The sequence below is a fragment of the Musca domestica genome, unplaced genomic scaffold, assembly GCF_030504385.1.
Source record: "Musca domestica strain aabys unplaced genomic scaffold, Musca_domestica.polishedcontigs.V.1.1 15, whole genome shotgun sequence".
Taxonomy (NCBI): domain Eukaryota; kingdom Metazoa; phylum Arthropoda; class Insecta; order Diptera; family Muscidae; genus Musca; species Musca domestica.
This window is the reverse complement of record NW_026712207.1, coordinates 15,296,762-15,313,498: the sequence shown is the minus strand read 5'-3', so window position 1 is coordinate 15,313,498 and position 16,737 is coordinate 15,296,762. Positions and strand designations below refer to the sequence as shown.

The following is a 16,737-nucleotide window of genomic DNA, read 5'->3' as shown; positions in this document are numbered from 1 at the left end:
GGATTAACTACGGACATAATATATCCAGAACCAAATTACCTAGTGCTTATAAACCCTCCAATAGGAAACATAACCACAGTATGTAACAACGTAACTAAGAGTCTACCAATCAAGTCTTCCTCTGTTATTAATTTTAATGAATGCAAAATCTTATTTAATAATGTCTGGTATACAGATAAACCGAATATTCACCAAGAAAACATTAGCACAATAACCTTCCAAACTAGCTTCTCAAACAATATTACAACACTCTCCATAAGAGACGAACTAACATTACCCAAACTAGATCAATACAGATTCCAAAATAAAGCAAATATCGAATTTCTTCAAACAGACTCTGACAATTACAAAACAATTTCTTATTCCGCATTTGGTATAATTAGTTCTATAATCATAATATTATCAATAATATTAGTAATAAGAAAGCCTATAAAATTAATCTACTCCATAACCCACAACAATAATGAAGTTCTGGCCACAAATGATCCGAAGCCCCTTTGGCCCTCACTTCATTCTGGAGAGGGAGGAGTTACCTACAGCCACCAATAAACAACATTATTATTAAGTTCATTATTTTCAACCACAACCTCATTTATTAAAAACATCATTATTGTTAACACCATTATTATTAACATCATTATTATTAACATCATTATTATTAATATCATTATTATTAACATCATTATTAGTTACAACATTGTCATAAGCACCAAAGAGCTAACACCAATATTGTTGACATTATTTCGTCAGCAATAATTCTCCACTTCAACATCACAATAACAACACTAGTAATAAAACTATGACGGAAATAACCCAAAAAGAAATGTTTACTTTTACTGTACCCAATACAAATTTTTAGCTTAAGTATTTTTCTTGATAGCTCTAGATTTTATGTTCCTTTGTTCTTTGTTAACTCTAAGAAAAATCAATAATTGTAAAATCGCTTAAATATAAGAATTTTTTGAATAAAGAATCAGTTGTATTTGGCATCTAAAACAGAATAATTCTTGTTTTCTGATTTCTCGGCGGTACGGAAGTTAACTCGCGTGCTGAGTCCTGCAAGCTCTGCCGCCAAAATATTTGCGGCAAGGCTTTAATACACCCTCCAGAATATTTTCGCCATAATTTTCGGAATTTATTCTGATGCCACGGTCGATTAATACGAGCAGAGGCTGTTATGGCGGCCCACACCCTCACCATGGCCTACGCTTGAGTTATGGTGGGCAACCAAAGGTGCACATTTTCAGCTGACCTCTTTGGCAAGTAAACACGATCATTTTGTATGTTTACAAACGCTGGACACCGAATGTTTTCTCAGGTTTAGTTTCGGAGAAAAATACATTCGACAGTTCACCACTTTCGGCCAAGCTAAGCAACTCTTTTGAGTCTATTTTTTTTTCTGTTGCGGTGTAAGTTCTTGCACTTTTGGGAATTTCAATGGCTTTACCCCGATCTCATTTTTCAATATTTGCCGAATGGAATATTGCGATATGTTCAGCTCACGAGGCATTTTTCGACCACTGCGACGCGGATTTCGAACAAGTCGCTTCTATACTTTTCGAACTATTTCTGATGATGTTGCTGTTTTCTTCTGTCCACTTCCTTGACGTCGGGCTACGCTATCAGTATCACGGTAACGAGCGATGGTACGAGACACAAAATATTTATTCACATTTAAATGCTGGAGTGCTCTAACGATCGCCACTTGTGGTTTTCCAGCCAAATATAGAGAAATCACACTATCGCGCTTGAATTCCATCACTAATAACTTTCTTTCTGGAAAGTGCTCACCAAAATGCTTTTGTAAACTTTTGAACAATAAAATAAGCTGTCACTGGAATAATTTTAACAGCTGTGGGACGAGTGGCTTAGAAATGACAGCAGTCTGATTCTGTTGCAGTTTTTTCATCTCATCCTGTATTTGTTCCAAACATAGCAAGAACCCAATTTCTCTCCCTTACTAATGTAAAATGAAACCGTTTCATTATAAATTCTCATTAAAACCAATAATTCGCCAGAGTTGGGAGGGGATCAAAATGATAGCCATTTGTACTTTTTCCTCCAAACCTGACCACTGTGCCCCGGAAAATCCCGCACATTAACAGAAGCTTTTTAATAAAAATGACAAAAGAGCAAAATGCAACAATTGCATTCTCGTTTATCGTATTGATGTGCGGGCATGCTGGACAATATTATGTAATTTGCGTCTCTGCCAACGCAGAAAGCAACAAAAACCTACCGGACACACAACAAGAATTGGAATGGACAGTTTGATTGGCGGCATTACCAACGCAACGCAACGCAACCTACCAACCAACGAACGAACGACCGACCCGCAACATTCAAACTGACCATCCTTTGTTCCCATTGCTTTACGCGTTTGCATTGATGCCAAATTGGTGGCAAAATACAAAAGCCCCCCATTAACGGAGGGTGCATGACGCCTGTCTGAAATTTCTTCCGTTGCTCGATCGCGTCATCATCATCATCGTCGTCGTTGTCATTATTGTCTCGCGCACACTTTCGACGCAACTTGGCCCCTGTTCAGTTCATAGGTGGTTTATGATTTTATTATGCAATTTAATTAATGGTATCCTCCCTTTTGGTATCGCTGTCGTTTTTATTATCCTCCCCCACCCCCGCCTGTTCGGCCTACATTATGTTGTCGTTGTTGTATTGTTGTAAAATGCTGGTAACAGCTTGACAACTGCATGTCACAATAATGCATTAACAGCCACAACAATGCAATGACAACAACAACAACTACAGCGATAACGACAATTGTGTGGTAGGCGCATAGGCGGCTCAACTAACAAGTACAACAACAAATATCATGTTTTTGTTGTAAAGGGTTATCACATGAGGTGGAAATATCTTATAGATAGAATATGTAAACGCATTCTAAAGATAAGTGTTTCATAGATAAAATACCTTCACGGGTGATCTTTGGACGGACAATTTTTTAAAGGTTTATAGACCAGCTAAATACGTCATCTGAAGACTGAGTTTGAGCTCCTTTTCAAGTCCTTTTTGGATAAAATACGTTCTATGGGCCTCCTATAGATAGAAGACCTAAAACAGATCATCTGCAAAAAAATATTTCCTACGATCATTCTAAAAACAGGACTCCTTCCACTTGTCTTTTATAACCGAAATTCATTTAACAGGTCTAGGTCTTCTTAGAATAAAGGTCAGATCTTCCGTATCTAGATTCGTATAATCAACTGTTCTTCTACAGCTATAAATCAGGTCTTCAAGAGATAGAAATAATGGTATGGAGAAAAGGCAAACCTTCTAAATATGGAAGACATGTATGTAACTTCAGACTGCTGTCATTTCCAAGCCACTCGTCCGACAGCTATTAAAATTATTCCAGTGGCTCGGGGTAAATCCATTGAAATTGCAAAAAGTACAAGAACTTACACCGCAGCCGAACAAAAATAGACTCAAACGAGCTAAAGAGTTTCTTCACTTGGCCGAAAGCGGTGAACTGCCGAATTAGGCTTTCTCCGACGAGAAAACATTCGTTGTCCAGCAGTTTGTAAACAAACAAAATGATCGTGAAATGAAAATGTGCTCCTTCGGCCACCAGGACTCAAGCGCCGGCCATTGTGATGGCTTGGGCCGCCATAACAGCCGATGGTCGCACTCCGCTCGTATTAATCGACCGTGGAATTAGAATAAATTCCGAATATTATCGCGAAAATATTCTGAAGGGTGTATTAAAGCATTGGGCAGCAAAAATTCTGGCCGCACACCTTGGACGTTCAAACAGGACTCAGCACGCACCACCCAAGAATGGTTACAAAACGAAGTTCCTCCCTTCATTTCCAGCGCACACTGGCCACCAAAATCTCCGGATACAAATCCGTTGGACAATTGTGTCTGGAGTATTTTGGAAAGTATCGGTCACCTCATGCAAGCGTTTCGTCGGGAAAGGGTCAAAATACCGCAGAGCAACATTTGGACAGCGTGTGACGGTTTCATTGGCCGTTTGAAGGCCATAATTCGTGACAAAGGTATCCAATTCGAACAAATCTAAACTTTTCTAAAATTTGATGCCATTCCCCACATTTTTGCTTTCATTCATTCAATTTATAAAAAATTTACAAATTATGTTGTTTGACTTTGTTGCAGTTTTTTTATCCCACCCTGTATAGATACCTGATACATCTTCTATAGATAGAAGATACATATTCTGTAGATAGAAGATACATTGTCTATAGATAGAAGATATATATAGATAGCAGATGCATATTAAGAATTTCATTCTTCCACAAATAGAATACAAGTCTCCCTTAGATAGAAGATAATTCTTGTAATGATGGACTATCGACTCTTTTCTATCGATAGAAGAGAGGTCTTCCAAAGAAAAAAGACAGGGCTTCGTTAGATAGGTATTCCATACATAAAAGGTAGATATTTTGTAGATAGAAGAAGGAACTTCAAAAAAAATAAGACAGGTCTTCTGAATCCAGAAGACTATATCCATATACTGATCGTCTATAGATACAAGACATACTTTTTATATAAAACCAGATTTCCCACTATAGAAGCAAAGATTTATTTCCATAAAAATTTTCACAGCTCTTCAATGGCATAAATGTCTCCCCGCCATAACCCTTTCCATCCATCAAAAATGCCATTCAAAGCTCTGTTGTTATTTACAGTATGGGTATAATTTCCATATTGATCCTATCTATCTGCTCATTCCTTTCAACCGGTACAATAATTCATTTGTTGGTGCCGAGCCCCTCTCTCCCTCCCCTCACTCGTTGCGCCCGCACCGTTTTCCATAGTCTTTGTCTGCTGACTGAAAAGCCATCAGTTTCAGCTCATTTAACGCCTGACCAACTTAACTTGGCTTGTTTCAACTTTTTTGTTTGTACCAATAGTGTTGTTGGTGTTGTTGTCGATTTCTTTGTGTTGTTGCCCGTCTTTGTAGTGGTAGTAGCGCTTTTTTTCCACTCCCCACCGATACGATGTTGCTAACAATCGACTTCATATAAAATGATTTTGTCGTTGCGACCGTTTCTGTTTCTGGTGGTCTATTGTTGAGTTGCCAATATTTTTGCTCAGCTCCGCATCAGCGTTCGTTCGTCGGTTCATTCATCTGCCATCGATGGCATCCATGGTGGCTCTTGTTTTCATTTCATTTGGTTAGTTGAGTTATTGTTGTTGCTGCCAGTGAGTGGCTCCTGCTACTCCTCGCGTTGTTGTTATTATTGCTGCTGTTGCTATTTTTCCATTAATCACATAATGATTACGCTGACGTTAATTACCAAATAAATGACTTTTTATGCTAAAGCTATTAACAAAGCTAAGATATATCACAGTCAACTCACTCGTATAACTGTAATTTATTTATATGGTATGCATGTCGCGTGTGTGTATGTGTGTATATATACCTTACTCCACAATACCCGTGTGTGTGAGCGAGTGTGTCGCTCCACTTGCCTGTGTGCGTTTGATTGTTATTGGCCGTTTATATGCTGACACGCTGACAATAATGAAATGCTAAATTGAAAAGTCTATTTTGTATCCGTTGAAAATGATTTAAGGCAATCTGATTTCAGTTTTTATTCTATGAACAGACCCACAAACATTTGTTATGTTAACGTGTACTCGTGTGTGTGTGTTTGTATAGATGTTTATACTTTGTGTTTATTGATTCAATAAATTTAATTGGAATTTATGTCGATATTGAAATTTATTAACGAGAAAATTTAAATACATTCAAATATTTTTGTTGCCACTGCAAATTTATTGTTGCTGCTGTTTCTGTTTTTGCTTTTTTTGTATTGAAGCATGCATTTTAACATGTTGAATACTTAATTACTTATTTTTTCTGCGAGTAAATACGATTTGAGGTAAAATAATTAAAACATATAAATTAATCAATATAAAAACAATTAACATATTCAGTTTACTTGTTTATTTCATTAAAAAAATTACATTCGCCAAAGAGAAGTTCAACGCTTATGGAATGAGTAGTTCTTTGCAGGTGACATTAATATAAATCTGTGTGATAGGTGATGGGGTTAACATGTTTTCTTAAATATATGGAATGAAACACCTATTAATTGTTTACAAGGAGAGAAGTCAAAACAAAAATCTAGAATACCAGAAGTAAGAATTTTCAACAATGTTTTACCTATAATTGCATATGATTACATTTGCACGTATTCCAATGCATTTCTACTTTTTTTTTGTAAAAATATTACGATTATGACTCCATTAACTTTTTTAACTATTCCGGAAACCATACATACTTTTAAAAAATAATGAAATGTTGTTGTTTCACGTCCAATTTCAGTTGGTTGCTAAAAGTCATTTTAAAAGTCATGAATGATTTTTATTTACAGCCTTTCCGTAGATGATTTAACTACCTAGAACTCTATCAAATAAGCCAAAAATCCATATTACAGCTCTGATAATTTTCTTGAAAATTCCATGAAAATAGCTATGATCGTTGTAAAAAATAATTGTCTTCGCAGATTGTTTTCTCAAAAAACCAAAATTATAGCCATAAAACGTTACTGAAATTTTTTCCTTGAAATACTTTTTCCTTAAACTATTAAAGTATTTAAATAAAAATTTAAATTTCCCAAAATAAAAACTCCCCTGAGAAAACAAAACTGTTTTAAAAATTCTTAAAAATCCATTTTTAATTAAAAATAAAAAACTTGATGTTGTCCTTGGAATAATCTCTAAATAATCACTATAATGTCCTTTTAAAACATTCTTAAAATATTCTTTGGAAAAATCCCTAAACAATCCAAAAATTCTTGAAAATCCATGATGTTGTCCTTTAAAAAATTAGAAATTAGGTTGTCCTGGGAAAAATCTCTTAACAATCACGATAATTTCCTTTCAAAGCATTCTTAATAAATTCTTTCGGAATACAAAAAAAATAGAAAATAAATCATCCTAGGAAAAATCTCTTAAAAATCACAATAATGTCCTTTCAAGGCATTCTTAAAACATTCTTAAAATATACTTTCGGAATACCCTTATCAAAAATCGTTGAAAATCCATAACGTTTTCCTTTCAAAAACTAAAAAAAAAAATCAAAATCAGTTCTTTCAAATTTGATTAAAATATATAATTCATAAAAATTCATGATGTTCTTCTTAAAAAATACTACCAAATCCAGGATGTCGTCCTTTGAAAAAAAAAATTAGGAATCCAGGATATTGTCTTTCATTAAAAAAAATTATTTTGAAAAAGTAAAATAATTATAAAAATAAACTCAGGATGTTGTCCTTTAAAAACAATTTCGAATGCCAAGAAAATGTCCTTTGAAAAAATCAATTTAAATTCTCAAAAAGAATTACTATGTTTTCCTTTAAAAAATCTACGTAGTGGTCCTTTGAAGAAATGCTTAATTTTGTCCTGTAAAATATTAAAAATACACAAAGTTGCCCTTTAAAAAATATCCTTTGAAACTTTTTTTTTATAAATTCCCATGATGTCCTTTGAAAAATTAAAATATTTAAAAAAATGAATACACGATGTTGTCCTTTAAAAACAATTTTGAATGCCATGAAGATGACCTTTAAAAAACAAATTAAAATTTTTAAAAAATCCACAAAGTTTACCTTTAAAAAAATACGTAGTAGTTATTTGGAAAAAAATCTTATAGATCGTGGTTTTAAAAAATCATACAAAATCCATAATATCGCCTTTAACAATTTCGTAAAACAATTTAATTTCTGCAGAAGTATGTCCAGTTTGTCCTTTAAAAAAAAAAACATACAATATTGTCCTCGATTAAAATATATTCAAAAGTAAAAAAAAATTAAGTTCAGCCGGGTGGAACTTTTAATACCCTCCACCATTGGGTAAAGAAAACATCTTTATTTAAAAGTATCTGAATTCAAATGTGTTCCACTTTAAACTGCCGAAGGTACCATTATGTGGAGGATATACGAAAACGTGGACCCATACATACTATCTTTTTTTGGACATATCCGTGGAAAAATGTGGGAAAAATCATCAAAATACTGAATTTCGGGAGGTACCGTTATATGGGGGCTATACCAAATCTTGGACCCATATATACTATGTTCCGCCATTACGAACTACAAATAACTATTTTTGAACAAATCCCTGGAAATCATCAAAACACCGATATCGGGAGGTACCGTTATATAGCGGCTATATTTTTAGGGATGTTACAAACGCAATGACGAAGCTAATTTTCCTCCTTTCCAAGATGAAGGGTATAAAAACGTACGATATTGTCCTCGATAAAAAAAAAAATCTTAAAAAATCCACGATTTTGACCAAATAGTTTCCTGTAAAATTCCCCTATGGGGTATTGCTATCACATTATCCTTAGAAACTAATTTATAAAGGAATACACGATTAGTAAAAAATATGATTTAAAATATCTAAAAAATATTATGCATACCTATATAATTTCATAATTTTAGCTCTGATAATTCATAAAAAATCCTGAAAACCCTTCTTTAATAATTCCCTTCTTCCCTTCCCTTCTTCCCTTCTTTAATAATATTCAAATCTTTAAAAAAGTACTTTCCCTGATAAAACTCCAGAGGATATTCCCAAAAAAATTCCTGAAATAGCCCCAGTCAATATGCAAAAATAGCATGCCTGCAGATCCGACATCCGCCACCAGCACCTACACAAGTACCAATTTATTCCAAGCAATCCCATTTTATTCCGAGCAACCATTTTGCGGCTGCTTTTTTTATCACAATCCACTTTATGAAGACTACTTTTAGGCACATTTATAGCGGCTACACCTGTGATAATTAACAATGTTTCCCTGGGCAACTTTGTCGTACATTTAAATCCGCAAATATTATACAAGATATTATTCGACCACTTCTCCCCCATCCCGCCCTCAACATGCACACTCACACACCCTCCTCCAACATTTTGTGTTCTTGTCGTACAACGGAAAACTCATGTAAATGTTAATGTTGCGAATGTAAATGTAAACAGCACTCTTTGCCGAGAAAACGAGATTTGAAAGGACGACGACGACGGGCCTGCCGACGCCACGCATTTATGTCGGTAATATCTGTGTTAAATAAATTTTGAAATTGCGATTGTTGCAATAAAAACAATTTTAATTATAACTTCAAAAATATAATTACAGCCAAGTTAAATGGTTCATTAAAACGTTTTGTGTAGTCCTTTCGTATGGCTAGCTGGGTGAGGGGAGTGGTGCGGTGCAGTGCGGTGCGGTGCGAAGGCTGCAGAGGCAAACAATGTTGTAAGGTGTCCATACATACGCAGTTTATATCACTGTCACAGCTGTGATAATTATTAAAAGAATCCGGCAAACAAAAGAAATTTCAATAAAACTGTGTAGTCAGTGCAAAAGCAACAACGACAACAACAACAACAACAATGGCAACAACTCAATTATTCACTGTTTAATTAAATGGCATAAACTTTAGGAGGTCCCTGGGACACTTTTTTTCTTCTCCGAATTCAATTGTTATTCTTTAACTTCTAAAGAGAACCGAAAGTGAAGCTGATGATGATGACGCCGATGCCGTCCACTGTCGCTATTGTTGTTGCTGCTGCTGTCACCAATTTCGCTCATAAATTTCCTTTGAAACAACTGAACATTGTTTGGCTGTAAATTAAGATAAATCCTTTTGCAATTAGTTGAACTTTAGTTTCACACTGAACCCAACTCGTGCCAACTCAACTCGAGTCGACGCAACACGACTGGTTTGATATGAAAGCTTTCAATAATAGTTTCCAAAGTTGAGTCTTTACAACTGTCGCTCACTCTTAATATGATATTAATATTAATTAACACTTTTGTTGCGAAACTAACACTTTATCTGTCCTCCTATGGCGAGCACCGGTTTGATGTAGTCTTCACTTCCCTACTCTTTTTTTTATTTTTGTCGTTGGCATAATCCTTTGAGTTGTTGTTGCTGTTGTCGCTGCTTGAGTGTTTTTCCTATAGCCAACAACTATCAATTTATATAACGTTTATACTTCAAATAAAAATGGTAAAGTTTTTCGTAATTTCTCGTTGAAATCCGGCAAATGCAAGGAAACTTTTTATTCTCTTACGTTTCTCTGCTGCTCCATCTCTCGTGCTCTCTCTCTCACGCTCCACCAGAAACAAAAGGTCCTGAATTGCAGTACTTATATATCGCCCAGCCAAACCGACAGTCAAAGTTTTGTGATATCCGTGTAGCCGTGGCTGCGGGGCAGAGTTAACTCCGTCTCTCTGCCAATAGCCATTGGAAAACTTACTAACTAAAATAACACTTAACTATATTTTCCTAGTTAAGGGGCCGCAGAAGAAGAGAGGGAGGTCGAAGGACGTCGAATTGGTTCGGGTCTATATTCACTTGTAAGGCCAAAGTCATCATCATCGACATTGGCCGAAAGATTGCCAGAGTCAGTGTCGCGTTGACACTAAAGACAGTCATTTGCCTTGTTGTTGCCTTTACTGGTGTTGTTCCTGTTGTTGTTGTTGTCGTCGCTGATGTCCCTTCATTGTTTGTAATCGCGCAAAAGCCATCATTATCAGTTATTTAACGTTAATGGGAAAAGTTTAGAGTATCGACATATGGGTGTGTGTGTGTGTGTGTGTGTGAGTGAGTGCGAGTGTATGTTTTTGAGACTTTTAAAAGTGAATTTGTCGAGTGGTTTGGTTGTAATGGGGATTCAATATAATCTTTTTTTATTTGCTAGTAGTTCTAGTCGGTTTCTAGTTAGACGTTAACGATATTAATCGATATAAAATATACATAGGCTTGATCCACGTAATATTCTAAGTTCAGAGGCAGGTTTCTTCTTTTATGAAAATAGGAAAAGGAGAATATTTTCTTTTAAAAGTTATACTCTTGGCATTTTTATACCCTCCACCTTGAAAAGGAGGGTATATTAACTTAGTCATTCCGTTTGTAACCTCCCTAAACATTCGTCGTAGACCCCATACATTCATAGTCAGCATAAAATTCAAAGTCGATTTGAAGATGTCCATCTGTCTGTCTTTCCTTCCGTCCGTCTGTTGAAATCACAATACAGCCCACATTATTTGACGTGGAAGCTTTACCACAACAATTTTATTGTGTCTAGGATGATTGGTATTAAAAATGAGATATTTGACCACGTTTTCGCATGGTCGCCATATAACGCCAACCTCCCGATATTCGGTATTTTGATGATTCACGGATTTGTCTAAAAATTGCTATATGTAGGTTATAATAGTACAATAGGTCTAAGTTTTTGTAAAGCCCCCATATATCGGTACCATGACGAAACATAGTATATATAAGTCCACGTTTTGGTATAGCCCCATATAGGTACCTCCAAATTGTCGGTGTTTTGATTATTTTTGCCACATTTTTCCACGGATTTGTCCAAAAGTTTGATATTTTTAGTTCGTAATGGGTTCTAACTCCTGTGGAAGAACATAATATATATAGGCCCACGTTTTCGTATAGCTCCCATATAATGGTACCTCCGGATATTTAGAATTTTGTTGATTTTTTTGCCACATTTTTCCATGGATATGTCTAAAAATTGGTATTTGTAGTTCATAATGGATTTTATCTCCGACGGAAGGACATTGAATATTTAGGTCCACATTTTCCTATAGCGAACATATAACAATACCCACCGATATTCGGTATTTTGATAGTGTGACTACCCAGGAAATTTTTTCAAAATTTGGTATTTAAGAAAATTTGGTAGATGACAGTCCTTGAAGTATAAAATTGTCTATAGAGGTTCCCGGCTTGGTATGGCCCCCATACAATCTCCTCAGCCACCCACATTATGGTTTTATGAAAATTTTGAAAGCATTATCCAAACGATCTTGCTGGCATTTGGAGTTTAAAGTGGATCGCGTTTGAATTCATCTACACTTTAGGGTTTCAGATGAAGTTGATCAGTATCGTTGTCAACACATCGATTCGATTTTCCAACACAACCTAAGTCTGGTCTCAATATCTCGATGCCCAAACATTAAACCCGATTGAGTACTCCCATTGATTTCTATGAGGTATTTAAATGTTTTACAATTTTTTCAGTTTGTGGTAGAGGTACCAAAGGGAGTGGGCCGATATATTCTACGCCAACTTCAAATCTAGTCTTGATATAAATAATGAAATGTAAAAATTGTGAAGTCATTAAGCCTTCTATAACCGTTATTTTTTCTAAAAAAAATATGACATTTTTGGAGGAGGTACCTAAAGGAATCGATATTTACATCTGACTTAACGCTCAAATAATTATAACTATGTGCAATTTTTATACCCTTAGCCATATGGCTACAGAGGTCTTACATCATTTATTATGTCCAAAACATTTGGTTCCTAGATCTCCTTGGACCAAATCAGTTTTAGGATATTTTGAGTCGATCTAGGGATGTCTTTTAGTCTGATTGGATGATGCCAACGATTATTCTCGAAGGAAGAATCAGAGTTGGTCCAAAATTGCTCAAACTTAGATCAAGTTCGGAGATGGACAACATCGGTCCACTCCTTCTGGTACCTCCCCCACAAAAGGTTAGAACTTTTACAGAAAATAATTTACCTTATAGAAACATAAGAGATTACCCAATTCTGCACAAACTAAAGTGGACAATATGGTCCACTCCTTTAACTATCTCCCCCTCAAAATGGAAGTACGAGTACGACTTTCACACACATCAATATTTCTATCAACACAAGATCCGTTGCGAAGAATGGATGGGTGGACGGACCACTCCTTCAGGTACCTCCCCCACAAGGGGTCATAATTTTAAATAATTATATCTCTCTTAAAATGCGAGTTAAGTATCCGATTCATTTTAAACTTCACACACTACAATATTCCCACCAATACCAGATCTGTTGTAAAGATGGTAGATATCGGCTCACTCCTTCTGGTACATCCCCCACAAGGGGTCTAAATTTTGAATAAAAGGGCAAATAAGCATCTGATAATATTAAAATTTCATGCATCACCATAATTTTCTAAAACAAGATCTAGTGTAACAAGATCTTCTTATAGAGAAATATTTATAATCACTGACCCTTATGTGTGATTGAAAAAAAAATTACTTTAAATTTCCATTTTCTTAAATCACTTTAAATTACAATGGCAAATTTTAATGACTACTTTTTCGACTTAATTTTGTTTAGCATTCCGAATCCTTCAGGCTATTGTTCCTCGTGGTTTTACTTCAGCAAATAATCACATCCTTGTTTTATTGTATTTCCAAAATTCATTCCCAATTCTGAAATTCAAACAATTTCCCCCCAAATAATTATTTACTATTTTGCAATGTTCCACTCCCCCAAAGAACAAAGCTGAAAAAATGTCAAATGACATAATTCTAAACCTGTAAAAATACATTTATGTCACGAACAGAATTTATTATTGACATTAGATTGATTGGCAGGGTTCTAGCTTGTCCTAGAAACCACCGAATAATGTAACAAGAAATACACAACGAAGAGGACGAGGAGAAGTGGAGGAGAGGGAGGTAGAAGTAGAATAAGTAGAACTAGAAGGAAATTACGACTAGAGGTTGATGAGGACAATATCCTTAAATGGCGTCGTAATAGAGCCAACCAACCAACTTTTCATATTGATTATTATCATCATTGACGTTGATGGCTGGCAAAGATGATGAAGATTCGGATGCTGCTACCACTGCTGCTGATGACGATGATGGCAATAGCGACACTTTCATCATTCTCATCGCTCATCATTTACCCAGTTTACCCTCAAAATCCACACAAGTATTAATATTGATTGGCGTCCTTAAGAGAGTATGCGTCTTACTGTGGCAGCAGCATTTTGGTTGGGGGGTGGAGGTATGGAAGCGGATCATAATGACATGGCGCGGAGAAAGTAAGAAATTTTCGCTGACTCGATACTTTGGCACATTCTAAGCTTTGGGTGATGATGAGTTATGTTCTTAACAGGGTTTATATACTTTAACTAAGTCAGTTTTAAGTTACTTTTAATTGAATGGTCACTAATTAAAATGGACCAAAAGTATGGCAAGGAAAGCACCCTTCAACCGAACTAAACACAAGGGTGTGCATTAGAAAGCAAAACTATTTGCCAAGCACTAGAAAGTTTAAATATTGTATTTTAATAATAATTACCTCCCCTTTTTCCCTTTGGGTTTCTTTGCAGATTGAAGATGCTATGCTTATGTTTGATAAGCAAACAAATCGACACAGAGGTAAGTCGGAATTATTTTTACAGAAATTAAAACTGTTTAATTAATGTAATTGGAATCAGAAATTGAATACCGGCATTTGTGAATTCTATTTATTTTGAATATTCAATTGAGAAATCACAAAATCATTTCAACATTTCTACTGATCCATTTAATTCGAATGAATTCCTTAAATGCTGTTTACACATGCCACACATATCATTTTGACCAAATAGCTATCCTTCCTCACAATTAACCATAAATCTTCACAAAATTGCTTAAACATTTAACACATACTTACATGTCTGGATGTATGGGGTAGTGGTGTGTGTGTGTGTGTGTCGGTTGTGAAACTTTGTAAGACCCTGAAATCATAACTACAACCCCTTTTAAGGTAGTTAACCACAAGGAAATCCATTTACCTTAATTCCAACTCCCCTTGGCCATACAATACCAAGAATATTTGAAAACTCGTTTACATAATCCTTGTCCAGGAAGACCAACAAAAAAACTCACACACACACACACTCACTCACAAATACATACCCTAAATATGGAAAACCAAAACCGAGTATGCAAATCAATTTTACAAATATGTAGTCTTACTTTATTGTATATTTGAATATAATATACAATAAATAAAATATGAATGGATATGAGGGTGGAACGAGAAAGTTGGAAATGTAAACTAATTGGAAAGACACACATGTGTAACCTTACTTTTTGATAACTTTGTAGCAATATATACTAAACACGTGTATAATTTTACAAAGGAAAAGAAAATGAACGTTTTTGTAGGAAATAGGATTTTCTATAAAAGATTTTCTTAAAAAAGTCTAGAATTTTTTGAACGAGAAGTTTTTGAATTAGTTTCAACTCAATGTTTTTTGCAAAAAGTCCTAAAAACCTGTTTCCACAAAAAACCTAGATTTTTAGCCCAAATTTCTACTATTTGTAATATTTCTACCTCAAAATGGTCATGAAATTAAGATTTTTGGACTTAATGTTCTTAAAAAATCATAACGAATTATTGCTTTTTTTTTTTTTGACCTGATGTGCTTGCTTGATCGAAAAAAATTATAATTTTTGAATCTGAAATCAACAAAATAAAATTCTTGAAAAATTCAACATTTCGTCAAGGAGGCACTTGAAATAATTTACGATTTTGCCTTGGAAATCTACAATATTTATTTCAAAAATCCCAAATTGTTTACTACGAAGACCTTGTAAAAATATAAAAATATGTAAAAAAAATTTTATGTCAGGAAAAATATTTATGAAAATGTCGATACACATATTAAGATTTGCAAAACTTGAACCAAATATTGTATCTCACTGGCATAGTGTGAGATCCACGATTTTTATATCATTTAATATGGCCAAATCGTGCCTCATCGAAATAATGGTCTTAGGCGTAGGTCTCCTTGAACGAAATGCGTTTCAGGAAATTTGGAGTCGATCTGGGGGTGAAGGTCCCTGTGTGTGGCTGGTGCGCAGGATAACTCTCGAAGGGAGTATCCCGAAAATGGTACATCGTTATGATATTTTCAAACCAGGATCGAGTTCTGTGATGGGCAATGTCGTTCCATTGTTTCTGGTATCTCACCCATTAAAAGGTCTACATATTTAAAGAAAATAATTTTTCACATTGAAAGAGAATGGTTCATCCAATCAAGCTTTGCAAATCCTAACATTTGCATAAATCTTAGGTAAGCTGTGAAAACAATGATAGTTACATTGATTGGCCAACTCATCCCTTCAAAGGCTTAACATTTTGAATAATCATATCTCTTATAAAATGTGAAATAAGAACCAATTTGTCTTACAACTTCGCACATCCAAATATTTTAACACAACACAGGATCTGGTATCAAGAAAGGATATAACGGACCCCTCCCCTACGATGGGTCAAATTTTTGAATGACCATGACACTCAAAATAGGCGAAATACACATCCAACTCCTTTCAATCTTGCCACATCTTAGTATTTCTACCAACACAAGATCTAATGCGGGATTGGGATACATCGGTCCATGCTTTGGTACCTCTCCCACAAAGGGTCAAAATTTAGAATCATATCTCTTATAAAATCTGAAATAATAGTTCCATTGTTATCACGTGGTGTGTAGATGGGATATGTCGGTCCACTACTTCTGCTATATTCTCCACAAGGTTCAGGTCGTATTTATTATCCGATTGAGATGAAATTTTCCGAACAATAATTGTCTGACCCAAGGATAAATCCTATTGAAATTTGTGAGAATCGGTTACGATTTTGATATAGCTCCCATACGTATCTTCAACCGATTTCAGGTTAATTGTGCACCAAATTGCCAATATCAGTCAAAATGACTTGAATTGAAACAATGAGACAACAATGATATTTGGCACCAGATATCAGATACCACACAGAGATCAGTTCAGATTTGCATATATCTCCCATATATATCTTTATTCGATTTCAGGTTTATTGTGCATCAAATGGCTAATATCAGCCCTAATGGACTGAATTTAAGCACTTGCAACGGAATTCAGCTCAGAAGCAAGTTCTTCAAATTTTGGTAAAAATC

At 35.1% G+C, this 16,737-nt stretch overlaps 1 protein-coding gene across 6 annotated transcripts in view; it reads left to right on the top strand.

The window, feature by feature from the left end:
• LOC101897588 (RNA-binding protein Musashi homolog Rbp6) overlaps window positions 1-16,737 on the top strand; it is an 824,018-nt gene that overhangs the window by 722,761 nt on the left and 84,520 nt on the right. For all 6 annotated transcript variants that reach the window (XM_059119712.1, XM_059119713.1, XM_059119711.1 and 3 more), the window contains exon 8: window positions 14,143-14,191. In XM_059119712.1, coding sequence (XP_058975695.1) covers window positions 14,143-14,191 — 49 coding nt within the window. The remainder of the gene's footprint in view (window positions 1-14,142; window positions 14,192-16,737) is intronic.